A 26,431-nucleotide genomic window follows, 5' to 3' on the forward strand; every position below is an offset into this window, starting at 1 on the left:
AATGCAGTGACCCGGTTTAGTAACACATTTAAATATAGGACCTTCCACAAGAAATTTATTGAGAGAGCTCTTCTAAGACCAAGGCTGGAAAAACCTGGAAGGCCTAAAATGCATCAGGGTTGGATGATTTTGCCGTTGCTGCCTGGCTGCTGCCCGGTGCCATGGGGTTGGGGGGAGGGTGTACGCCAGCGCACACTGGGGATGCAGGTTTGCTGGTGGTGTTGAACTGTCCTGACTCCCATCAGCTGATTCGCCTGTAGGTGGTAACCTTGGCCGGGGATAAACAGGCAGCAGCTGGAATAGTTCCAGAGAAGACACGGTGCTCCACGTAGGGAAACTTTTGGGAATAGAGATGGGGAATTCTGTCCTTTGCATTCACACACTCACGACTTGGATGGTAGCGCGTACAAGTCTGTCCTATTTGTCCTGCGAAATGACACAAGCGGCGGTGTAACTGGACACCCAGGAAATAACTCTGGAGTGCCCGAGAACTGAATTCGGGGTGTGGGTGGGGAGCAGGTAAGGGCGGCGAGAGGCACGGTCTCCTACGGGTCTGCCGGGAGTGCAGAGCCGTCGGCCTCGGGGCCCCCTTAACCAGCGTGCCTCGCAGGTGGCGTCTCCGAGGGCGAGGGAGAAGCCCCGCACCGCGATCCCCACGAGACGCCTCGGGAACCCGGGAGCGCGGCGAGGCGGTGGCGCAGTTCCCAGCCCGCTCCCGGGCCGCCGCGGCCGCGGCCTCCCCAGTCCTCCCGAATCCCTGCATTCCACGCCGCCGCAGCCGCAGCCCCGCCGGCCCAGGCGGCCCCCACCCTCCCCCCAGGGTGGCGCGGGCGCGGGCGCCCCTCCCAGGGCCCCGGCTGCGCTCCGCTCGGCCGCAGACCGACCCGGCCGGGCCGGCGGGCGGGGGCGGGGCGGCGCGGGCGGCGGGCGTGCGCGCGCCGGCGGGGGGCGCGGCCGCCATATTGGATCCGGGCGCCGCGCGAGCCTCCGCCTGCGCGCGGCGGGGACGGGAGCCTCGCGGAGCCCAGGGCGCGGGCGCGAGAGGACCGGGAAGGCGGGGGAGGGGTGGGAGGGAAAGGAAGGGAGTGGCTGCGAGCCGGGCTGCGGCAGCCTCTGCTCGCCTCGCCCGCGGCGGCAGACCCTCCTCCGGCGCCTCGGCCGCCTCCCTCCGCGCCGCGGAAAGATGCCCTTAACCCGGGGGTGTGAACGAGAGGGAGCAGTCGCTGCCGGAGCCGCCCGCGCCGCCGCCGCCGCCGCAGCCGCCGTCCGTGTCCTTTGAATCCCGAGAAGCACCCCCGCTCCAGGGCGTCGGGAGCCTCGGCGGGCGGCCGCGGTGCGGGTGTGGGGAGACCGGGCTGCGTGCCCGGCGCGGCCCAGGCCGGCCGACCGGCGACCGGCGACCACCGACATGGGGCGGGCTCGGGCGGCCAAGTAGCCGCTGCTCCCGGAGCCCGGCGCCCAGCGCCGCCCGCAGCCCGCGTTTCCAGCCCCGGCCGCGCCGCCAGCCAGGCCCCTGGGAGAAGCCGGGAGAGAAATGAAGAGTTGTCCTCCGGAGCCGTTGGAAATGGGACTAACTGCAAAGCCTTAAAAAGCGGGAGCTCGGGAGGAAAAAGGAAAAGGCTCCTCCGGGCAGGACTTGGCGTGCACCGGGCCGAGGGGGCTGCTTCAGGGACTCGCCCCCTCCCTTCCCGCTGGAGAAATTGCCGCTGATGCATCATCCAAGCGGTGGTTGGGAGGATTTGCAGCCGAATTTTTGGTTTTCCCTCCCCCTTACATACGTTCTGGCCTTTTCCTGCCTTTTCTGTTTTCCTTCTTCCTGGGAAGTGAATTGCTGATGCAGATCGGACTTAATTCATTAATGATGCAACCGGATTCGTTTCAGGATTATGTTGCACGAGTTGAATTTTGAATGAAGGAGAAGAGTTCCCCCCGCCCCCCCTTAGAGAAGTGTTGACTCTTTGGTTCGTTGTACTTTTAATTATTATCTTATTTAAACATACGATTTAATTGTATTCTTTAAAAATGTACCAAATATATATTTTATGGTAACTGTCCCTCAGAATATATGTATATGTGCGAAATTGAAGACGCTTCAGTTAAGTGAGGGTACCGGTGTGTTGGATGTTTAATTCAGCACCGGCATTGCGTGACAGTTGTTTGAATAACAAGTGGTTTGTTTTTAAAACCACACCTTTTAAACTTTAGGTTCAAAGAATCAGAGTAGGAGTCATTAATAATAATTTAAAGGAAAACCAGCAGAAATCGAAGCCAACATGTCTGGAGAAGTGCGTTTGAGGCAGTTGGAGCAGTTTATTTTGGATGGGCCGGCTCAGACCAATGGGCAGTGCTTCAGCGTGGAAACGTTACTGGATATACTCATCTGCCTTTACGATGAATGCAATAACTCTCCGCTGAGAAGAGAGAAGAACATTCTTGAGTACCTAGAATGGGGTAAGTTCGGATTTAAAAAGAACTCCTCAGCTCGACATTATGATTTAATTGTTAAAGCGAGTTACCATGAGTAAACTCGGGGTACATAAACGTATGTATAATCTACAGTGTATCATATATAATATAGTATATATACTATCTTACCATAATAGGTAGTGTGTGGTGTATACATATTTAAATATATACACAATAAAAGAATAGATACGAATTATTCAAGATTTCCCCCCCCCCTAGTTTTTGCTAAATATTCTCCCAAGAGCATGACCAGGCTACTCAAAGGCACTGTTTAATGTGGAATTTATGAGAAAGAACTGAATGTTTTTAGGTCAGCAGTAAGAGCTTATGAATAATTCTGTGATAGGCAAAAGTGGATGAATGCTGGTGGTATAACAGATATTCAATGGAAAGGTATTTATCAGTGGAAACATTCGTTCCCAGACTCTGGAGCTCACTCTGGAAATGGGAGGAGATATTAACATATCGTACGTCAACAGGAACTTGAAGATAGTTATCGGTGGGTTTCATTTCATCTCCACTTAGTCCAAGCAGAGGAACTAGTGAACAGGGACTCGCCATAAATTGTCATGTTTGTGAGATAACATGACATAAAGATTTAAAAATTTTGTGATAGTAGTTGGGAAAGAATGCTTGGGAGCAGCTCCTGCTTGAAAGCTTGATTTACTCTACATTTAATGAAGATCTGAAACGGTTCGAGTTTTGTCTTCATTCTCCTAAATATAGAAATGATTTGGAAGACCGACTCTAGTGCAGTGGATCAGTGATGAGAGCAGACGCTCCCATGTGACCTTCAAGCTCCAAGGCTTGGCTTGAAGTTCTGTGTCCAATGTTACAAGTCCATTTAAACATCCAGCTGTTTTCTGTTGGAAGAGTACACCTCGTCACCCACACCTGTGTGGGTACAGTGGCTTGGAAGGAAATTAGCCAAAGTACTACTGTGTTTTATATCTTTGAATACTAACACTTTTAGTTTGTTAAAGAGTTCTGATACAAAAATGTCTTGGTTCTCAAGCTTTATTTTCCTGCAGTAAAAGTCAATGGGTGATGATTTTGTGTTTTTTAATTGAAAATTTATTAAAAATTAGCTTGTCAGGTAAATCACTTATTTAAGATTGCTTGCATTTATATATATATAAATGTATATATACACAGTGTGCATATATATAAAAATATGAATAGTGTGGTTTTTTGAAACAGGCTACCATACTACTAACTGGCAACCTAAGAATCCTAAACTGTCTTTCAAGTGATTTCTTTCTCAAGAATGAGACAGTTTTTGACTTTGGTACTGGTATTGTTATGTCTTTTATTTTTATTCGTGGAGTAAAATTGTTTTAATAAAGTTACGTAGTTTAACATCTCATGTTTTATAAATTTAGAAAAATTTTCATGGTTTTTGGAGATTTAAAGAAAAGTTTCTGGTACTTTTAGAGTTTCCGTTCTTGCATAGTGGTTGGAGAAGTCTATTCTGATTTTGATTGTCATTTAATACCTATTCCTTCTCACCTGAAAAATTGTGACAAGAGAAAACCATATGCTCAAGTGCCTTTTGGTATTAAAAGTTTACATAGTAGTTTTATGCTGTGAGATATTTTGCTGTATAGTATTACCAGAATAATTTATGTATATTTTCCACTGAATATGTCTCCTTGGGTTTTGTTTCATGTATCATATTAGAAAACCCCTTATCTATACATATTTAATTTAAGCCAAATAATCCAAAAGTCATATAAATATTTGGCCAAATGCACTTTATTCTTTTATTAGTATACTTGAAATAATTTCAAATCAGGGACTTTTCACAATTTAAAACAAATGAAGTTTCAGTAGTATGCTTCACATTTTATCTTTTTAAAAGTTTGATAAGACATAACGAAATGTACACTCTTTTAAGAAAACTGTTGTGTTTCTTAGTGGTAGAGAACAAGAGACTAGCATTTTAAAGGAATTATTGTGCACACTTTGGGGGTCAGCAGTGTATTAAGTCTCAGGCATGTTTAAGTTGGGAGTATGAGATTTTGAAAGTGGGAGTTCTTAACCACAGAAGTTTGGGTAAGGAGGAAGAAGAGAAGTAAGAATGGGAGAAGCTGTCAAGAAATGTGCCGTGAGTCGTGGTACTTCCACTATCTAAGTTATTTGAGAATTTAGGTTATTGAAGAATGCCGGTCTCTTCAATTCATTTAAGTATTGCAGTGGATCAACTAGCTGTTCTTCATGTATGGATTCGTTACTACATTTTGGGGAAATGTCCTATTTTTTTCTTGCCGCCTAACATGAAATCAAATTGATTAGATTAAGGAAGTTTCCAGATAAATTGAGGACCATTCATTAAGTTTTGAACCATCATTATTATTTTTGGTCTGAAATGGAAATTTACAGGGGTTAAATTTGATAACTTGAATTTGCCGTAATGTGGTACAGGTCTTAGTTTGAGTTTTGAACAACCCAGTATTTGCAACAGGAGAGCAGTAGTAGTCAAACACTCTGTGCTGTATGCTGTATATTTCTGTTTGGTCTTTATGTTAATGCAGGTGTCATCTAGATATTCCTTATTTTTATGCTGATGACAGGCTTCTTTTTAAAAAGGAGTCAGCCAAGATTCTGTCTGCCTTGCTTCATTTCCATCAATTTCACTTTATTCCTAATTTATGGCCCATTTCACTTTTACATTGTTACAGTTAGTGTTCATTACAGTGTCATGATAATAAGAAAACTGACGATTCAAAGTGCGGTATGTGTATTTGGTAGCATTCCTTGCTCTTGGTGCTGATGGCTGGAGGGAGAAAAGGAGTAGAGCTCTGGAGAGGAAGAGGAGATTAAGCCCATGAGCAGCAGAGCTCAGGGATCAGGCTTCCTCGTGGCCATAGGCCACTTTTAAATTTAATAGTATGTTTTCCAGTTATAGCCAGTAAGAACGGAAGAACTTCCGTTCTTCCATGGTTCATGGAAGAACCATGATTATGGTTTGTATGTTTGTTCATAAAATTAGAGTTTTGATGTCAGTAGTATAACTCTAGAATGTTACAATAGAGTTGTAGAAGTAAAAATAACTTTTACATTTAACTATTTTGCTAGTAAGAACCAAATGAGTACGTTATTCATTGACTTGGCTGCCCTCTACTTTGAAATGGGAAATTGGAATTTTAAGTAACTCTTCAGCAATTTACTTAAAACATAGATGTTATGGTAGTATTACTGAATACGAAAGAAGCATTCTGGTTATCTGTATGTGTATAACTGGTTTTTGATGCTTCCTGAATCTTGGACTTTGTAACATTTCATTTACATTAACCCTAAATAACAATAGTTTTATAGCTTATTCAGTGTATACACACACACTAGTCTGAACAATGAATAAACTTATTATAGAGTACATTAGCAGGTGCTATGATTTAAACTTTTCCTTTCATTAGCACAGTTTTAAAGATTATTCACATTTTTTTCTTATGTGGGTTGATTAAGTGAGATGATGTGTTGGCTTGATTAGAAGGCTCTAAGTGTTTTCTAGAGCCTTCTAGAGCTTTTGGTCTCCACTTCTGCTGTTCCTTATTATTAGCTTTTCCTGAGTAGAACTTAAATCATGCCAAATTGTCAACATGTTCATTTAATACAGATGATTAAGATTATTTTTATTGTCTTGGCCGGTGTGGCTCATTTGGTTGGAGTGTTGTCTCTCTAAACTGAAGGGTCACGGGTTTGATTCCCAGTCAGGGCACGTGACTGGGTTGCAGGTTTGGTCCCCATTGGGGTGGGTTGCGTATGAGGTGACTGATCACTGTTTCTCTCTAACATTGATGCATCTCTCTCTCTCTTTCTCCCTCCCTCCCCTTATGCTCTCTAAGATCAATGAGCATATCCTCTGGTGAGGATAAAAAGTGTTTTTTTTAAAGATTTTTATTTAAATTCCCAATTAGGATCTTTATAAATAACATCAGAAATGTAGGCTGGGAACTTCATACTGTATTTCCTTTATACTAGTCACCTGATATTCTCTTTTAAGAAAAATAGTGAATAAGGACAGTGATTTGACTTAACACAATGTTATTTTTAAGAATCTATTGCTCTGTGAGTGAAAACAAGGAGGTCAGGGTTAACACCGAGAATTTTAGCAATGTGTTTATTTTATGTGTAAATGTAAGGCATACTTTAGCATAGCAGTCTAAAAACAAATAGCATAATATGTTGCAAACTTTATGAAATATCCCATAATTCTTAGAATTTGATTAATATTACATAGTAATCCCAGGTTATTTTATGGTAAAATAACTGACTTTGGTACAAGTTAATATTTTGTACTATTCTATGGCAGTCAAAGCATTCCTTCTAAAACCTTTTCTCTCTGGTGCACTATTGACAGTACATTTGTGCAACATACGTAGCTCATTGTTTTTCATCCTTTTGGTTTTGAGTAGTTTGAAAGTTCAATCAGCATTTAAAAAATAGAGTAGAATAGAAAATGTCAAGTACATCATGTGCAGAAAAAGTATTGTTAGATACAACTCATGTTTTCTTGTAGTTCTTACTGTAGATTGGGATAAAAAACGTTTGAAACTCTTTAGCATATGTGAAGTTAAAATATGTTGGCTGTTTAACAGCGAAAAGATTATAGACATAGGTCGTTTCCTCAAAAAGCACAGACTGATGGGTTTCGTGAAGAGGAGGAGGTTAGGCAGGGACAAGATACTTGCAGAGAGAGGAAGAGTAAGCACACACTGTTTTCCTGGGTTGCTACTTCGGTCTGATCTGTGAACAATTGGGTGTTTTTAATTTAGAAGAACTTAATGGACAGAGGAATTCATTTCACTCCTTTGTATTTGATGGTTCATTTCCTTTTCTGACTAGGGGCTCTTGGTGGCTAACTTCCACTGATTGTCAGAGTTGTGTAAGCTTGAATGTGAGAAATAACCCTGTGACCCATAGACATTGGTAGCAGTTTTATGGTTATGCCTCCTAGTTACTTCTCATGAACTAGAGTAGACATGAGACGTAATGTTTGCTGGTTCCATAGATTTTCTCATCCCTTGTTATTCATGAAACTGCCATTGAGGGTGATGGAGATTTTGGTAGCCAAGACCAAGACTTGCTCAGCTGTTTTACTGTATCTGAATGAGTCATGCAGTTCTTTCCACAGAGATTTTTGTTTCTGAATGACCCCGCTACTAGTATAGGTTATCCCAGATGGATGAATGGCCGACTTTTGTTGTCACTGCTTTCCAGATCTGGGGGATTTCCTTTTCTTCCCCACTGACACTGATCAGAGCCCTAGAGTTGCTCTTCCCGGTGAGGTGTCCCACTCTTCCTTTCTACAGTGTCCACTCCTTCTTCCAGTTAGTAGGTAGGGAATGGCCAGCCCCCTGTTGTCTAACACCCCTTCCTCACCCCACATTCTGGTGCTGCTTTATCCGCTGCTGGAGGAGAGAGCATCGCTCCGTCCTCTGCTGCGGGAGAGGGGGCACCGCTTTGGCTTTCATGGTAGCAGGCAGAGGTTTCGAGGCAGAAGTCCTGGTTTCCCACTTCGCAGTCTCCCTACTTGCCCCTTAATTCTCCCTGGTGTGAATGGTTTCCTTCTGTTTTGGAATCAGGGCTTTTTCACTCTAAGTCCCTCTATAGTTTCAAAATTGTTCTGGAAATCCATGGGATATTAATAGGTGCTTTGGGGAGGAGGGTAGAAGAGAAGGTTTACTGGCTAAACAACCTTGGGAGACTATTTTAAACAACACTGAACATTAAAAGTACTGCAGGTTCTCTTAGAATTATAAAGTTTATATGATTATAGAATCATTTTTTCTTTGCAGAATATCTGGAACATGGCTGGCAGTCAGCGTCCCATGGGATGCCCTTTGAGAAATGTCCTTTCAGTATGCCATGGTGTTCTTTGTATCAGAATTCCAAGAGTGAATTTTGAGGGAGACGGGGATACTGTGTGGTCTGGAGAGAGAATCCAGATCTGAGTAAGTTATGTTTTACTTAGTGGTTGTGGGCTTTTAACTGTCTCCTGTGCGATAGTCACGTGGACTGAAAAAGTAAACTTAACCATGGTAGAGTAGTAGCATAAGAGTGATACTAGCGAAAATGGTATTTAGGAGAAGAGCCCTATAAAGTAGAGCAAAATTAGATATAATAATGAACCAGTGCTATTAACCTATAAAATCCTTGGAGTTACTGAGAAGTCCTGGTTTATGACCCTTTCTTGCTCTAATTAAACTTTTCAAGTATAGGCATTGGCTATAGGTACAGAGACTCTTACTTTATAGCTTTTGTTACTATAATTGTAACATGTTGCAAGACTATTGTCTGTTTGAAACAATTTTATTCATTACCTTGTGATAGTTAAGAGGAGAGCCTCATGGGCTTATGCAATTTTAGAAACCATTGTAGTGTTCAGTATTATTTTGGTTAAGGTTACAACTTTTAGCTAAGGGGTTGTTTTCAGACTCTCCCTGCCCCTAGTGTGGGAACTTTACTGTTATCTTGTAACATTGCATCTGTGATGCTATGGGTTTCAAGTGTCAGCACCTGTTAAATGTTGCTACAGGAACCAGAAAATGCAGTCCTTTTATGAAAGAGAAAAACCATGTATAATTGGTGCTGTTTCAGCACTTTGTGAGCAGTTAGAACTTTGTGACGACTATAAACTTCTATTCTGGGTATTCGAGTGGCAGATGATGATAATAGAGGTAATTCAACTTGATTGTTTAAAGACAAAAAGCTTATGGGGGATACATGTCTTTTTCTCTTCTGAGATACATTTATTGTTCTCTGTAATTCTTCCCTAGTACCCCCCATCCCTCTTACTCCCAATCTAACTGTGCTCAAAAGTGCCACTTATGTAGATGAAAACATCTTTTAAAAATACATGTGAATTAGTTCAATCCTGTGTAGTCATTTAACTCTCGGTTTTAAGAAAAAAGCCGTCCATTCAGCTTTATTCATAGTGATAAGACTTAAATTTACACAGAGTTTCTGTGGTGAAGATCTGTGAGTGGAACACCTCAACCTGATCTATTTCCGTTCTGAGTCAGTACACTGGTAAAGAATGGGGGCTTTGGATTCCGACGGACTCGGATTATTGGCTGGATGATTTAAGCAAGTTACTTAACCTCTTTTATCGTCTGTGAAAAGTGGACATAAGAGTAGTAGCTTATTTTGCCAAAAGGTTGGAAGTTGGCTTAGGATTATTCCTTCTCTGGTGATTTATAGTTTTATTTTGTCAGTTTTTTCCCCCATTCTGTTTTTTAAGTTTTTTTGTGAAGCCTGTGGTAAAAGAACTGCAATGCTATTTTTTGGTAAAGTTTAGTTGAAATGTGTAATGCAAAGATGTAAATAACTTTATTTCACTTAAAATAATGAAAAAATAGTGATGTGTCTCCAACTTTGGACTCTGTGGACTAAAGGTTACACAGTATCCATACATGCCTGTTGTGTGGTCTTACAGTCAGTGTGAAGAAAATACTCACTGCACACTGGTGTTTTCTAAACTGTATATTTCGAGAGATAAAAATGAATATTCTGAGAGTTAAGAGTTCAGTGGATAGGAAAGACTGAGAAAAACAGCTCATTGCTTCCCTCTGGATGTTATTGGACAGAGCACATTACCATAGTAAAAAGTTTTTTAAAGTTCTGCAGTATAGAAACCTCTTTAACTTTGTTTCACCTAGAATTTGCCTAAGTAATTTGACCTTTTGTAAGAGGAACAGCTGGTTTGCAAAGCTGTTCCTGCTAACCTAGGGATGTTGTTTTCAGTAGAGTTCAGTCGTTTTCAAACCCAGTTGCCTCTCTCACAGAGTTGTGCAGAATTGGAGAGAGAGACGGCCCTGGCTGTGAAGTGGAGCACAGCGAACTGGACTTCATGAGGGTTTTGCAGGAGCAGTGCAGCTGTTCCGACAGCCAGAATCCCGTCCTCGGGTATCTGGCTGGCTGGGAGGGGATGCCCCAGGTTGACTCAGATGTTGCGAAAACCCATCAAGCTTTACTTAGAAGTGCTCTGTCCTAAGCTTAAAAAAAAAAAATACTTGTTTGAAAAGATTCGGAAAAGCCCACAGTGGCCAAAGCCCCATTTTGAGATTGTATTGCTTGCTAACTGTGGCCTTGCCCAGACCAAAAATCATAACTAAGAAACACTTAGAAACAAACTGAAAGCTCAGGTATGTGGCGGAGCTGAAATACTGATATGATTATCATACAGCTTTTCCCTCTTCCTTACTTACAAAGATTTTCCTAGAGTTTGTGGCTTAAACCACAATGATATTTGCAAGTGTGGTGTTTCTGGTGCTGCCTTTTTGCTGCATGCCCTACCCACTTCTGACTGATGCGTGCTAAGCCGGCAGTTTTTTCCAGGAGTCATGGCAGTGTTGCGTTGTTTGAGGTTGTGATTAAGGTGTCATATAAAACGTATGTAGATATATATAATATATAAATATTATAGTATATATTATATTATATATATATTTCTTGCCTGTGTTCCTGTGGGAATCCCAGTTAAGTATAGCAGCTCTTGGTTGTCCTGATTTTACTCAACCTCTGCATGTGGCTCAGTTGATTTGTCTGCATTAAAGGTATCTAAATGGATTCCATCATTCCTGGATCTTATTGGCCTTATTAATCATGCTCCCCCCCACACCCCCTGCAGTTACTGCTAAGTAATCTGTAGCCTCATTTTTATATGTGCCCGTCGACTGAAAATATTGTGAATCCTACCCGCCCAGGGCCTTTGTTTAGTAGATGACTTTTACTAAGCATGATCCTTGGTTCATGTCAACATCCTGCTTAATATCCTACTGGTAGCTTTCAGAATGACTTTGAAACTCCTTAGGGTGGTGTACGGACTTTTAATGATACAGTCCTTGTCTATGTCCCTAATCTTTTTCTTTACTTTTAGAAAATCTAAAATTTACAGAAAACTTGTAAGTACGATACAATGTTTTCCCTTCTGAACCACTTGAGAATGAATTGCCTCCTTGATGCCCTGTCGTTTCTAAATATGTGTGTGTGTGTTTTCTACATTCCTTTGATAATCATATGCAACTATAAAAATCAAGAAATTCATACTGATACGTTGCTATCATCAAAGCGTTAGTCCTAATTCCAGTTTGTTAGTTGTCCTGATAATATACTTATAGCAAAGGATTCAGATTAGAATCACATGTTGCATTTGGATGTCATGCCTTAGTGTCATTCCTTCTGGACCAGGTCTTCCGATTTCTCTCAACTTTCATGACTTGGACCCTTTTGAAGATGGCAGGCTAGTTATTTTGCAGTGTTTGTAGTAACCCTAACCCTTTTCCAGGTGGGAGGAGGGAGAGAAGTGGCCTCTCTAACCCTCTCAAGAGGAACAAGACGTTTCCTTCCAAGGAAACACTCAGAACAGCTCCCCACCAGTCCCAGTGCCCGCAGTTAGGTGTCACGTCTGCCCCGAGCCAGTCCTTGCACTGGTGGGACTATGGGACACAGGGGCCCTGTGAGGGAAGTGCAGATGACGATGGCAGGGCTCTGTGTGAGATACGGGAGCGGACTCTGGGTACGGGAGCGGACTCTGGGTGAGCCGCGCGGCCTCGCTGCACTTGGCGTTGTGGTTCACAGTTTACTCACAGCACTTCCCTTCAGGAGTTGCTAGTGCTACAGTAAAGTTTTATGGGGCTCTCGTCTTTTCCCTGACCACCTTAAGGAATGCCTTCCCTACTATGTGGTTTTGATTTAAGGATTCTGAGCCAGCATTATTGTGTGGAAGACAGAAAGGATGCATTATAGATAGCTCTAATTCCATTTTAATTTAAAATTGCAAATGATCATTGCAAAGGTACTTTTCTCAACCGTGCCATCTTTTGTTGGCTTACCCCTCTCTTAATGCCTGTAAGCTTTGTTTATGGTGTTCATGTTAGACAACTAATTGACTTATCTTGGATTATTAATGATCTTTTCATACATGTCATGCCAAGGATCATGTCTTATTGTATCTCTAACGCAAATTCCAATGTGTCTTTATTGCTAGTGATATCTGCAGAGGTGTGGGTTAGGAGGTCTGTTTAAAGTCCATTTAATAAATACTTAATGCGCACAATAAATATCATGTGTAATGGAGTGTGGGAACAGTAAAGACAAACACCGTGTGGTTCCTGCCCTCAAGGGACTCAGCGGAGTTTGGGACGTGTATGAAAAGGGGTGCAGGGGGAAGATCACTGTTGATAAAGGAGAGCGGGGCGTGGACAAGGATCAGCCCTGGAGGAGGCGTGTGAGCTGTCCCGAGGGCCGTAAGGTTTCACAAGTTAGAGATGGGAGGGGGCATTTCAGATGGAAGGAAGCGGTGGAAGGCGGAGATGGAGGCAGCGAAGCTCAAAGGCATGTTGGCGGAGCAGAGTGAGGGAGTGATGGGAAGTGGGGTTGGAATGGCAAGTTGGGGCGTTTCAGCTGGCTTGTTACATCATTTGAATTGGACTCTGCAGGCACTGGGAAGCCACTGAATATGTATTTGTTTTTAAAGCAAGGAGACTTGGGAATTGCTTTCTATCAAAGCACAAAAAGCTTTAAGGTTTGTAGTCTTTTGCTATGATAGAATGTTTTGTTAGTACCCACATTAATTCATTTTAGCAGGTGTTTATTCCATACCTTTCCTGTGGTAGGTACCAGTTCCCGGAGATACAGCGATGAACAAGGCAGGCAGGGCGTCTGCTGTCATGGAGCTTACATCATAGTTTGGGAGAGTCAGGAAATAGACATGTAAATAAATAGGATTATTTTGGATATTGGTAACAATCGTAAAGAAAATAAGCATATGACATAACAGTGTTTTGGGTGGTAATTTAGATTGGTCGGTTATAGGATGAAGTCTGTGGTTTTGGCCTGAGGAACCAGGTGAATAACAACATATAATATTTATTATTTACTGCGTGTCAGGCACTGTCTGAGCAGTTTTCATGGCTTATCTTATTTAATCATCACCCAAGAAGGTAGCATTATCGCTATTTCACAGATGAGGAGACTGAGGCACAGTTCTGCATTCTCATAGCTAGTAAGCAGTGGTATCAAGGCCCAAATCATTTGATTTGAGAGCACACAGTCTTAGCTGCAGTCAATCAATTGTACTGCCACCACTGAGATAGAATTATGTGATGGGCAGACTGTGGGGGTGGGAGGTAAGAATTAAGAAATCTGCTTTGGTCATGTGAACTTTGGGTAGTAGGCAGTTGATATGCAACCCTGAATGTGCATTAGTTTTTAGTAAGGTTAGGACTAGAGATACAAATTTCAGATTCATCAGCTTATAGGTAGGTATAACCATGGGACCAGATGAGACTTCTTAAAGAAAATGTATCATTAGGAAAGAGACAAGGGTCAAGAGTTGACTCTTGAGGCATCCAAAATTTACAGCTTGAACAGTGGAGGAGGAGCCGGAATGGAGAGTGGCCGGTGAGGGAGAAGAAAACCGGGAGAAGACTGATTGTCAGGAGGCAAAATGAGTTTCAGAAGAAAGGAGTATCGCATCTGGTGAATGGGTCTAAAATGCAGGCAAGAGCCAAGTGGAGTCGAAGGAGGAGCAAATGGAAGCGAAGTGCAGCCACACAGGTGGCTCTTTAGAGAGGTTTCTGTGTAGTGTGGAGCAAGAGGGGTTGGTAACAGGTGGGGGGGGCGTGGGTTAGGGAGGTTTCCAAGCGTGGGGGGAAATGATGGTTGATGAAAATGATATAACAGGAGAGAGAAATCTGGGGAACATAAACACAGGGGTTGGGCTTTGATTGGAGCCAGGCACTTGCTTTCTGTTGTTTTGTTTGTTTTTGTAGTAGAGAGGTGGAGGACAAGGTTAGAGTTACAGGTGCGTTGGTAGGTTTTGCGGTGGGAAGATAAAGCAGTCATTTCTGATTGCTTCTATTATTTCAGTAATTTTTAAGACAGAGTAATCTGATGAGTGTTGGGAGGTGTTGGGATTACTGGAAAATTAAAAAAAAAATTAAAGATTTTATTTATCTTTAGAGAGAGGGGAAGGGAGGGAGAAAGAGAGGGAGAGAGATGGTCTCTCATATGTGCCCTGTCGGGGACAGGACCTGCGTTGCAACCCAGGCACATGCCCTGACTGGGAATCGAACTGGCCACCTTTTGCTTTGCGGGACGATGCCCAACCAACTGAGGAGATGTGTGTGTCAGGGTTCCTGAGACCACCTCCAGTTTAGGTGTTTCACTAGGAGGCTGAGGGGCTAGGGCTCCGAACCTACTATTAAAATAATAATTTTCAGAAAATTACTGTTATTACCCTAAGCAAATCAGTGTTGTATTTCCTCATTCGCTCTGTGTCAGCAGAACTCTTTTCTGCCTGATGGCTGTGGTGCTACCCAGAACTGGTGGGTTCCCGCCCTCTCCCTTTTTTACTGAGGGCGTGTCCAGGCTGGAGTTGTTTAAGTTTGGGTCTCCTGAGTGTCTGCACAGTGCTCTGTCCCACTCCTTTGTCCCCACCTCCCAAGTTGGGATACTTGGAGAAGCTCTAACTCTGGGTGGAGGGTGCTTAGAGACAGGATTGCTGCCTGGTGCTCAGGGCAGGGCCCCGAGGTCTCGCTTGCCCTGGCTCAGTGCAGGCGTTGGGTGTCTGCCTCAGGGGACGCCCCAGCCAGAGGTGGACAAGCCTGTGAGCTCTGGCCTGCTTCTGGGGGTCCTGGGAGAGCTGCTTTGGAGGGCCTCATGCCTACTGGACTTCGGGATCCAGGACAGGAGCCCTCATCCAGCATCACAAGGCCTGGGACGAGCCTGGTGGCCCTTGGCTGGTTGACTTTGACCCAAGGTTAGGGAACTTGGCCTGGTGATACCCTGAGAGCTGTATTCCGAGAAGCCCTGGAGTTCCCCAGGCATGTCTGGGCTGGGCAGTTAGGACTGAGAGGTAGGCTGAGGGGCCAGGCCCCAGAAGCTATGACCTCCACCAGGTTCTGGGTTAAAACCAGAGGAGCCAATCAGGAAAGAGAGTTCTAATGATTAAAAGGACTTCTGAAAAGCTAAAGAAAAAAAAATTTAACTGCAGCATTAAAGGGGTTCTGATAGGGCACCAGACTGACCACCATAGTTTGGTTTGTCCTGGGTGCTCATGGGGCTCCGACTGTCCACACCCCTACATGCTGGGTTGGTTTGGGGTACAGCGACTGGAATTTGGGAGATGTGGTGAGGGGGCCGTCGGCAGGCCTGGCCCTGTGTTGGACCGTGGAACAGGCACTAACTAGACAGCTCCTGATGAAGCTTGGCCACCGGTAGCAGCAGGTCTGTCGCAGGGGACCGCAGAGGCAGTTCTGGCCGGGAGAGACGGTTCTGACACCCTGCATCGCTGCGCTGAGATCCGCTGCTGGCCAGCTTACCTTGGAGCCAGCTTACCTTGGAGCGAGGGGAAGTGGGCGTGGGCCGAGAAAACAAGCAAAGGAGCCCCGGCCTGGGCAGCCCTCCTCGCTCAGAGCAGATGGTCCCTGTCGGAAACAGCCACCAGGGTGGAGTCCCTCCTCGTGGTGTCATCATCCGCTTGCACCCGAGAGTCGGCTAATGAGGATCAGATTAAAAATTTGTGTTCCAATACAAATGGTCAGTTTCACTTTGAAAAAGTCTGTTAAATCTCAGGATCATGCTCATCCAGCGTAGTAGTCTTCAAGTGGAGTTCTCTGTGCTGTGCATGAAGACTTCCCAAGGTGTGTGGGTGCATGCGCTTTTATGGGAATCGAGTTCCCGATTCTCAGCTTCGCTAAGGGCTCCTCTCTGAAATCCGGCTGTCAGAGGACACTCTGAAGCCTGCTGACTTTCTTTCCTGCTCCCAGTTCCCAGCTGCCCGCCTCCCGCCTCCCACTGTATGAAATAGAGGCAGACTTCTTACGGGTCTCACAGCTTGCTGTGGTGCATTGCTTCCCCTTGTGAGACTCTCCTGGGCGCCCCACAAAGGGACTGTTTGGGAACACGTATCTCCCGGGGGAGGGTCCAGAGAAAAGGCTCCTGTAAAATGTAGCGAGGCAGGTGTTGCACCAGCTTACAGATGGAGGGGTAAAGCTCTGTCATCCATCTTTCTGAAAACTCTGAAGCAAAAAACGGTTGATACTGGGCTATGTAAGAACACATTCATTTGAATTAAAAATTAAAGTCAGACTTTTTCTAACAGAAAATAAGTCATATTTGTGCTGGTTGGTTTGACAGCAAGGACTGGCTTTACCATTAGATTATATGGTGGACATTTCCCATAAATTTTCATAAATTCCAGGTTTTAATGGAATTCTATTTAAAGCACATACGCAATATGAAATATGTTGGAAATTACATCATTTACAACCATTAAACCTATAATTAAATATTTGAGCTATAATTTAAAACTGTTCAGGGGAGTATGTTGTTTTTCCAAAACCTTTGTAGAGACGTCTGTGAACAAAAATACTTCATGACCACTGCCAGAGTGTTGTATTTAGCAAAAGGCTGGGTTATAGGCTCCATCTGAGGGGACCTGACTTTGAACTTGTCCCTGGCAATATTGGCTTTAGAAGTTACTTTAAAAACCACTCAGGTTTTATCCAGTGTATCTGTTCCTAGTTTCTTAAGAGGTTTTAAGTTTTTTGTTACTTTACTATAAGTGAGTGTAGAATTTTATCTTTTTTGCATTCGTTGAGGTAATCATATGATTTTTCATCTTTATTCTATTAATGAGATTGACATTGAAGTTTGAGTATTGAATGCATCATGCATTCCTGGATTAAACCCAACTTAGTTGTGATATAATAGATATTATGGACTTGATTTACTAGTGCTTTTATTATGATCTTTTGCATTGTGTACGCAAGAGAGATTAGCCAGTAGTTATATGGTCTGTGGAAGGTTTTAGTATTAGAATATGCTGGCCTCATAAAACAGTTTGGAAAGTATTCTCTCAGGTGATGCTGGTACCATTTCTACCTTAGATATTTGAAAATTTGGAAGAATTCAATGACAAATTTATCTCGTCCTGGAGGTTTCTTTCTGGAAAGATTTTTCATTAGGGATTTAGTTTCTTATTAAATGTAGAATTAGTTAAGGTTTCTATTACTCTTTGTTTCATTTGACAGGTTGAGTTTTTATAGGAAATTGCTCACTTAATTTTAAAATTTATTGGCATAAATTTGTTCAAATTAATAATTTTCTGTTTATTCTTTTGTTGTGCACGTTTTTATTTCTAATGTAACTTATTTATGTCTTATCTTTCTTGATCTTTCTAGAGATGTGGCAGTCTTGTCAAAGAACCAATGTTTTGTAATGTTGATTTTGTCTTCTATTTTTATACTACTGTTCTGTTTTAAATGCTTTCTAATTTCCTGTTTCTATTTTATTTTCGATACTGGGTTGGTCAGAGGTATGTGTCAATATCCAGTGTTTCTGTTGTGGTGGTTGTATCTGTGTCCACCAAACCTGGCTTGTTGTTAGAGTGTTCAGATTTTCATCTGCTTCACAAAATGTGTACTGAAGTTACCTATTTTGATGAGCTGTTTGCCATTTTTTCCATACAATGGCGTCAGTTTTTGCCTGTTGTGCACTTTGAGGCTAGATTAAGTGGGTGCAGTGTCGAGTTGCTGTATTTCCCTGATGAATCCCTCTTTTTATGTACTGACTGCCATCTTCTAGTGAGGATTTTCGCCTTAAGGCTCCCCCTTCTTCTCTTATCAACATAAAAAAATGCAGCTTTATTTTAGTTATTTGTCTAGCTTATGTTTTTTATTCTTTTATTTTCATTCTTTCTGTATTTGTGTTTGGATTTTTTTTGAAAAGTATGTAACTGAATTTTTCTCCCTCAGTGTGAAATCTTTGTATTTTCACTGTAGTGTGGAGGCCATTTATATTTATTGTAAATAGAGATTTATTTGGATTTTCTCCTACCATTTTCATCTTTTTTTAACTTTTAAAATATTTGTTTTTCTATATGTTTCCGCTATCTTTAGGATTAATTCAGTATATTTTTCTGAATCATTTTCTCCTCTACTTGTTTGGATGACATACACTCTATTTCTTTTCCTTTGGAGGTTAGCTAGTTAAAACTTCCACATGTTAGTTATCAAGGTGTAAAGTCTTTTATTCTTCTCCCAAGGACCCTCTTTTGTGATCCCTAGTCTATTATTTTTAATTGGGAGGTTAAGCTTGAATCAGATACCGTCTTCTAGATCATAGCTATTGTAAGGTATGGGGAAGGGAGAGAATTTTAGTAGTTATTTGGCCATTGGGTTCCTCTTTATTACTCCTTACACCCCCTTCTGCACCATATATTAATGACTTTTATAAGAAAAACACAGTGCTAGAAACTCAAGTATGTCTAATTCCACAGACGTTCTGTGACACTTCTGTCACAGAGTCACGGTGGGGGGGATCCCTCCCTGCTCTTCCTCCTCCCCTTTGCTCCCTCTTCCCTCGTCATTGTCTTCTTCCCCATTCTCCCTCTGCCCCCTCCCTTTACTGCATGTGTGCATGTTTGAAACCTGTTAAGGCAAGTTCCTCCACGCAAATGGTCTTCTCTCTGTGGCTGTGCAGTTCCAAAAGCTTTGGGTCATTTATGCCTTTTTTCTCATTCTCCATGATGCTCACCTCCTTGAGAATTCGTAGGAAACTTGGGAAAGTGCTGTCAGTGTTCCACTGTTAGAGTGAACTGTGCCCCAATAGTTAATGGAGGTTCAGGACCACGGACAGATGTACGCGTGCCGCCTGTCTGTCTCACAGCCACACGTTTCTGCAGGCTGAGATGTTATTCTGAAGTCTCCACTGTTCATCATTTTTTTCATTTTAGGTTGAACTCCTCCCCATTTTTATCAGTCATCTTATAACCAGTTCTTGACTGGTTTTGAAGTTTTCATCTCATTTTCTTCTAAAGTACTTACCTTAGCAGTAGCTTTGAGTTACAGGTTTGTCTCCATAAAGAAACTAAGAATTAGATAGGTTAAGAAACTTATCCTACAGTACATAGCAATTCGAGTGTAATCGGGTTTGGAACTCAGGTTTTTCTGACGGTGAAGGCAGAACTCTTAATTTCTTGATATACTTGATTTAAAGCTTTTAAAATATGTTTTGTTTATTTTTAGAGAGGAAAGAGGGGAGAGAGGGAGAGAAAGAGAGGGAGAGGAACATCAATGTGTGGTTGCCTCCTGTGTGCCCTCTACTAGGGACCTGGCCCACAACCCAGGCACATACCCTGATTGAGAATCAAACCAGTGACCCTTTGGTTAGCAGGCTGGCCCTCAAGCCACAGAGCCACACCAGTTAGGGCTTCAAATGTGTTTCAAATTAATTTATATTTTAAAATTATCTACACACTGCCCCATTTCTATTATGGTGTTCTTTTTTCTTACTATATTGCAAGAGCTCTTTGAATTTTAGGGATAGCAACCCTTTGGCTATTATAGTTTACAAATATTTTCCCTGTTTGTAGTTTATTTTTGTTTTAAACTTTAATACAGTCTTTAAAAAAATAAAACTTTGAAATTTTGTTAAATCCTTCTGTCTTTTCCTTTTGGGGTTTTGCTTTTGGCATCCTGATTAGAAAAGTTCTTCCTCGTCCCTTGAACATAAAAATATTCTATTCCGTTACTCTTATGGTATATGTAGATTGTTTTTTTAGATAATCTACCTATAGTTGAACTGATACTTTTAAAGCACGTGTAAATGGCTTGTAAGGCAAGATCCTTTGTATTTCTTTTTAAATGTTTTCTTGGCTCTTCTCCTACATTTATTTCTTACAGATGACTTTAGAATCATTTTGTTAAATTTTTTCCTTTCCAAAAGTCTAATTGAGCAGAAGTGCTTTTTTAACAAAAAAAAGTGTAAGTGGCCAACTTTTTTCACTTTTATCATATTTGAAGAATATAGAATAGTTTATAGCTACCATTTTATAATGGTTATTCTCACCAGCTGCTGAGTGGAAATAAATTTATATAGTATCTGTATTTATTTTCTCTTTCTTTGAGTTTTATTTCTCATAGAACTTATGTAAAAATTCCTGTGAATACATTACCACTAGTGGTGATAACAAGACACTGAAAGAAAGTATGTGATGAAATCAAATCTGTTTCCCATTTCTAGCATGGTAGCTGGTACTGAATAGGTACTCAATAAAGAATTAAATGTAGAGTTAAATGATTAATAAAGACATTATCCTGGAGAATTTATGGGTCTCAACATTATAGGATTGATCAAATCGGGGATGCTAATATATTCATTAATATCATATAAGAGACAAGATAGATGAACTAGAATGCTAGTTCAGCAATTTACACTGAAATACCTATCAAGCATTGGAGTCATTTCTGTCAGCCCCACTGATGCTTTTTCCCCCTGCAGGAAAAGTTTTATCAGAAGTTTGGAACTGAAGAATGCAGTCAGAGTAAGGATAGTTCCTCTCTAATTGATTGAAGTTCTGGTGTCCATGATAGGAAGGGCGTGGCGAGTGGATCAATGCCTTGTTCACTGGCCAGCACCCCCGTCCGTTGTGCATGAGAGACTGCCACTGCCCAGGCTTCTCCCTCACAGACATTCTCAGTGTCTTCCTTCCGGACACTCTCTTCTTTTGGCTGTTCGATGATTTCGCCATCGGATCTTGCCCTGAGTAGGAGCGGTTATTTTAAACTGTACAGGTTGTATATGGACACGTTAATTCAAACCATTCAAACAATATAGAAGTATACTTAACATTTTCTGAGCCTTTGCATATGCTAGGTACCAAGTATTTTCTTAATCTAATTGTAAAACAGCCCATTGAAGGACTCGAACAGATACTTGTACACCAAAGTTCATAGCAGCACTATTAACACTAGCTAAAAAGTGGAAATAACCCAAGTGTTCATTAACTGGTGAATGGATGAAAAGACTGCAATATATATAATATAGTAACTTTGAGGTCATACAGCTAATATGTGACAAACCTTAGCCTTGAACCTAGGTCTTTCTGCCCTCAGACTACATATTTTCAACCAAATATTTCTCTGCTTTCAGTAATAAAAGTGGAAGTCCCTCCTTTTCAAATCCCCGATTTCATTCTCTTTCACAGAAGTTGGCCTGTGTCCTTGTCGGCCTTTTTCCTGTGCATTCACTGAAGTATTCGTATCCATGTACAAATGTGTACCACTTTTCCTCCATTTTTTTTTTACACAAATACAATGATTTCCTTCCTTCCTCTCTCTCTTTCTCTCTCTCTCTTTCTCCCTCCCTTCCCTTCCTCCCCTTTCTCCCTTCCTTCCCCTTCCTCCCCCCACCCCATTCCCAGAAGTACTGCAATACTGGGTCGATGCATGGAGTGGACTGAGCAAGCTCCTATTCCATCTCCCAGCTCCAAAAATCCTTATAATATAATGTCCTTGGATAGAGGACGTATCAGATATTAAACTGGTAAGAACAGATACTAGATCTTAGCCAGAAGGCCGAAAAGTGATCAAGTGGCATTAATTAATCCACAATGTTGTATAACCACCACCATTTCCAAAACTTTTCTTATCGCTCCAAAGAGGTATTCTGTACCATTAAGCAATAACTCCTTACTGCCTCTCTCCCCCTTTTTTCCAGCCCCAGGTAACCTGTAATCTAGTTTGTATTTGTGTGAATTTGCGTAGCTTTACAGTGGTGAGTGTGCACAGAGTTAATACACAGTTAATAAAGTTATTGTAATAATTATGACCGGCATGCCTTTTTCCAGATGAGCAACTATAAACCTACTTTTGTTCACCCCTGTATTTCATATAAACAGAATTATACATTGTTTATTTATGCCTGGCTTATGTCATTTAGCATAATGTTTTCAAAATTCTTCCACTAAGAGCATGCATCAAACTTTCTTTTTAAGGCTGAATCTTACGTCATTACATGTATGTACCATGTGCAGTTTATTGATGATGGACATTTGGGTTATTGCCACCCTTTGGCTATTGTGTATAATGCTGTTATGAATACTAGTGTACAAGGATCTGTTTGAATTTCTCCTTTTCAGTTCCTCTGGGTATATATCTAGGAATGAAATTGCTGGGTTTTAAGGTGAATCTATGTTTAGCTTTTGGAGGAACTGCCAAACTGTTTTCCAAAGCAGCTGTACCATTTTACATTCCTACCAGCAGTGTGTGATGGTTCCAGTTTCTCTGCATCCTTGTTAACATTTACTATTTTCTGTTTATTTATTTTTTTGTAGATATGAGGATATAAAGTGACATCTTATTGTGGTTTTGGTTTGCATTTCTCTAATTTTTGGTGATGTTTAGCATCTTTTCATGTGCTTCTTAGCCATTTTTTTAATCTTTGGAGAAATGTTTGCCCATATGTGTGAAAGCTCATTTCAGGGTTTCTGTTTTGTTCTATTAGTCTGTATGTGTATGCTTACACCAGTGCCATGCCGTTTGGAATTACTGTAGCTTTGTAGTAGCTTTTGAAATGAGAAAGTGTGAGGCCTTCAACTTTGTTTCTTTTTTTTTTCCCCCTCAAAATTGTTTTGGCTATTCAGGGTCCATTGGGATTCCATATGAATTTTAGAATGGGGTTTCCTATTTATGTAAAAGATACCACTGGGATTTTTGTAGGGATTGCACTGAGTTTACAGATCAGACAGGGGTTGTGTTAAGTCTGGAGAGGACTTCGCCAGAAGCACTGTCATTTTGACAACATGAAGTCTTTAACTACAGATATGGGGTGTCTTTCCATTTATTTAAGTCTTTCATTCTTAGCAGTATTTGTAGTTTTCAGTGTATAATTTTTTTATCTCTTTAGTTAAATTTATTTCTGCCTTATTCTTTTGATGGTATTTCAAGTGGATTTAAAAAATATCCAGGTAGTTTATATCGAGTGTATGAAATTACAACAGCATTTTTGAAAAGCAGATTTATTGAGATAGAATGTGTACACCATATAATTCACCCATTTAATGTCTACTTTAATGTTTTCAGTATATTCATGAGTTGTGCCTCCATCACTTCAGCTTAATTTCAGAACAGTTTTATTACCTCCTGAGGAAACCCCACGCCCATCGGCAGTCCCTGCACGTTACCCCTTCCCCCGGCCCTAGTGACAACTTCATCTCCATAGCTTTGCCTATTTCATGTAAGTTGGTGGAATCATGTAGGAAAGCAAAAATAAATGCAACTGATTTTTGTTTGTTGATTTTATATCCTGCAACTTTGCTGAATTCATTTACTAGCTCTAACAATATTTTTTTGGTATATTCCTTAGAGTTTTCTACGTGTAAGATCATGTCATCTGCAAACAGATAATTCTCCATCTTTCTTTCCAATTTGGATGCCTTTATTTTTCTTTCTTACCTGCTGGCTGTGGCTAGACCTTCCAGTGCTGTTTTGAATAGAAATAGGTGAAAGTGGGCATCATCGTCTTGTTGCTAATCTTAGGGTCAAAGTTTTCAGTCTTTCCCCACTGAATATTCTGTTAGCTGTGGGATTTTCATATATGGCCTTTATTCTGTTTAGAAATACTAGTTTGTTGATTTTTTAATCATTAAAGTATGTTAAAAAGGTGGGTGTTTAATTTTGTCAGGGGCTTTTTCTGTACCAATTGAGATAATTGTGGGTCTTTTTCCTTCATTCTGTTTTAGTGTGTTGTCAAACTTGTGTTTCAGTCTTTTCTGATAGGTTTTCAGCAGCTCTTTTTGCTCTCTCTCCCTCTGTCTCATTTCAGTATGTGAGGTCAGTTCTTGATTTAATGCGTTGGCTTTAAGATTTTAAACATTATTAGGTGGTGTGAACTGGAGCATCCTTAATACAGACTTCCACTCAGCTGTGACCAGATTATTTCTGAGAATGTAAGTGATCTTCTCTTACTCAGTTAAAATCTTAGTATAATTGATAAACAGACGAGAGGAAGTCAAGGAACTTTTTTTAAAAAAAAGATTTTACTTTTAGAGAAAGGGGAAGGAAGGGAGAGAGGGGGAGAAACTCATTGTGAGAGAGAAACAGATTGGTTGCCCCTTGTACATGTCCGACCACAGACTGAACCCACAACCCAGTCAAGTGCCCTGACCAGGATCAAACAGGAGACCCTTCCCTTTGCAGGATGATGCCCAACCAACTGAGCCACACCTGTGGGCTCAAGGAATGGTTTTTCACATGTTTTCTGTAAGTACAGAAGTCTCCCTTATCCACAGTATCACTTTCTGTGGTTTTGCTTTCTGTAATGTCAATTACCTGTGGTCAGCTGTAGCCTGAAAATATTAAGTGGAAAGTTCCAGGAGTAAACAGTTTGTAAGTTTTGAATTGTGCACTGTTCTGATAGTGTGATGAAATCTTGCTCCATCCACCTGGGACGTGAATCATTTCTTTGTCCAGTGCACTCATGCTCTGTGCACAATATATAGCACTCGTCTCTGAGGCGCCGAGCAGCTGTCTCGGCTCTCAGATGGGCCGTAGAGGTTACAGTGCTTGTGTTCAAGTCACCCTCATTTTGTTTACCAGCGGCCCCACAGGGCGAGGGGGATGGTGCTGGCAATTCAGATATGCCACAGAGAAGCCATAAAGTGCTTCCTTAAGGGGAAAGGGGAAAGTTCACAATTTAATAAGGCATTTTATCATCTCGCATTATCACAGGAAGGGTGAGTACAGTACAGTCATATACAGGGTCTGGCACAAATACCGCCCCTTTTTTACGACATAAAAATCTTTTATTACAACATCATAAACATGTAATTCTCAACAACAATATCACACGCACGCATACCATGTGACTTGTTAGGTGAAACCTTCCAATTGCTGTCCATCTCGTGTGAGACATTACCGCACGCTACCAGCCACACTCATTACTTCTGCTGGACCTGTATTTTTGAGAGACCACATTTATATAACTTTCGTTGCAGTACACTGTTTTAATTGTTTTTTTAAATGTCTGCATTCTTTCTTTCTTTTTTTAATTTTATTTTAATCATTGTTCAAGTACAGTTTTCTCCCTTTTACTCCCATTCCAGCCCACCTACCCAACCCTCCCCACCTCCCCCCCATTACCACCCTCCCCCTAGTTTTTGTCTATGTGTCCTTTAAATTTGTTCCTGTAAACCCTTCCCATTCTCCCCTGAAATTCCCTCTTCTCTCCCCTCTGGTCACTGTCAGCCTGTCCTCTATTTCAGTGTCTTTGGTTATATTTTGCTTGTTTCTTTGTTTTGTTGTTTAGGTTCCTGTTAAAGGTGAGATCATATGGTATTTGTCTCTCACTGCCTGGCTTGTTTCGCTTAGCATAATGCTTTCCAGCTCCACCCATGCTGTTGCAAAGGGTAGGAGCTCCTTCTTTCTTTCTGCTGCATAGAATTCCATTGTGTAAATGTACCATAGTTTTTGGATCCACTCATTTACTGATGGGCATCTAGGTTGCTTCCTGCACCTAGCTATTGTAAATTGTGCTGCTATGAACATCGGGGTGCAAAGGTTCTTTTGTATTGGTGTTTACACTGTTATAATTGTTGTGCTTTATCATTAGTTGTTATTACTCTTTTACTGTGCTGATTTGTACATTAAACTTCGTCACAGAATGTACAGTAGAGGGAAGATAGAGCAGGGGCCTTCGGACCCCTGTGGGTGAGGGGCTGGCGCACTCACGTCAGCACCTGCGTCCTCAGAGTGACGGCGTCCTCTGTGATGTCTTTGTAGAACTCTTGTCAGCGTAGCCCATTTAACCCTGATGCAGTAAGACATAATGTACATTTAATGTTGAAATTTCCCCACTTGTCCCAGTAATATCCTTTACGGCACTGTTTATTTTCTCTGTTTGGATACGAGGTCCGGTCTGTTATTACACATTGTATTTAGTCGTCATGTCTCTTTAGTCTCTTAATCTGGGGTAGTTTTTCAGACTTTCTTTCTTTTAATGTCCTTGTCATGTCTTGAAGTTTGTCACTCCACAGGTCAGTTGTTTTGTGAGTTGTTCCTCAGTTTAAGCATGTCTGGTTATTTCTTTGTGGTTAGATTCAGGCTTTCTGCTTTTGGCAGGCATGTGGTCATAAAGTGATACTCTGTTTATTCTCAGTGCCTCGTGCCAAGAGGCA

The 26,431-nt window shown here is 41.6% G+C and overlaps 1 protein-coding gene and 1 non-coding gene across 8 annotated transcripts in view; one reads left to right on the plus strand and one right to left on the minus strand.

Annotated features, from left to right (window-relative positions):
• The first annotated feature begins 1,120 nt into the window (after positions 1–1,120).
• The window catches only part of CDC42BPA (CDC42 binding protein kinase alpha), a 178,235-nt gene continuing 152,924 nt past the window's right edge, over positions 1,121–26,431 (plus strand). For 3 of the 7 annotated variants that reach the window (XM_036016237.1, XM_036016238.1, XM_028531092.2), the window contains exon 1: positions 1,127–2,451. In XM_036016237.1, the coding sequence (XP_035872130.1) occupies positions 2,274–2,451 (178 nt within the window). In that variant the 5' untranslated portion in view covers positions 1,127–2,273. Of the gene's footprint in view, positions 2,452–26,431 lie in introns of all 7 variants that reach the window. The other 4 variants (XM_028531089.2, XM_028531088.2, XM_036016239.1 and 1 more) reach the window with 3 other exon arrangements.
• Positions 21,660–21,845, minus strand: LOC114512507. Its single transcript, XR_003685812.1, has one exon. It is a non-coding gene; the product is annotated as a U2 spliceosomal RNA (small nuclear RNA).

This window comes from Phyllostomus discolor, chromosome 15 (genome assembly GCF_004126475.2).
Source record: "Phyllostomus discolor isolate MPI-MPIP mPhyDis1 chromosome 15, mPhyDis1.pri.v3, whole genome shotgun sequence".
Lineage (NCBI taxonomy): Eukaryota > Metazoa > Chordata > Mammalia > Chiroptera > Phyllostomidae > Phyllostomus > Phyllostomus discolor.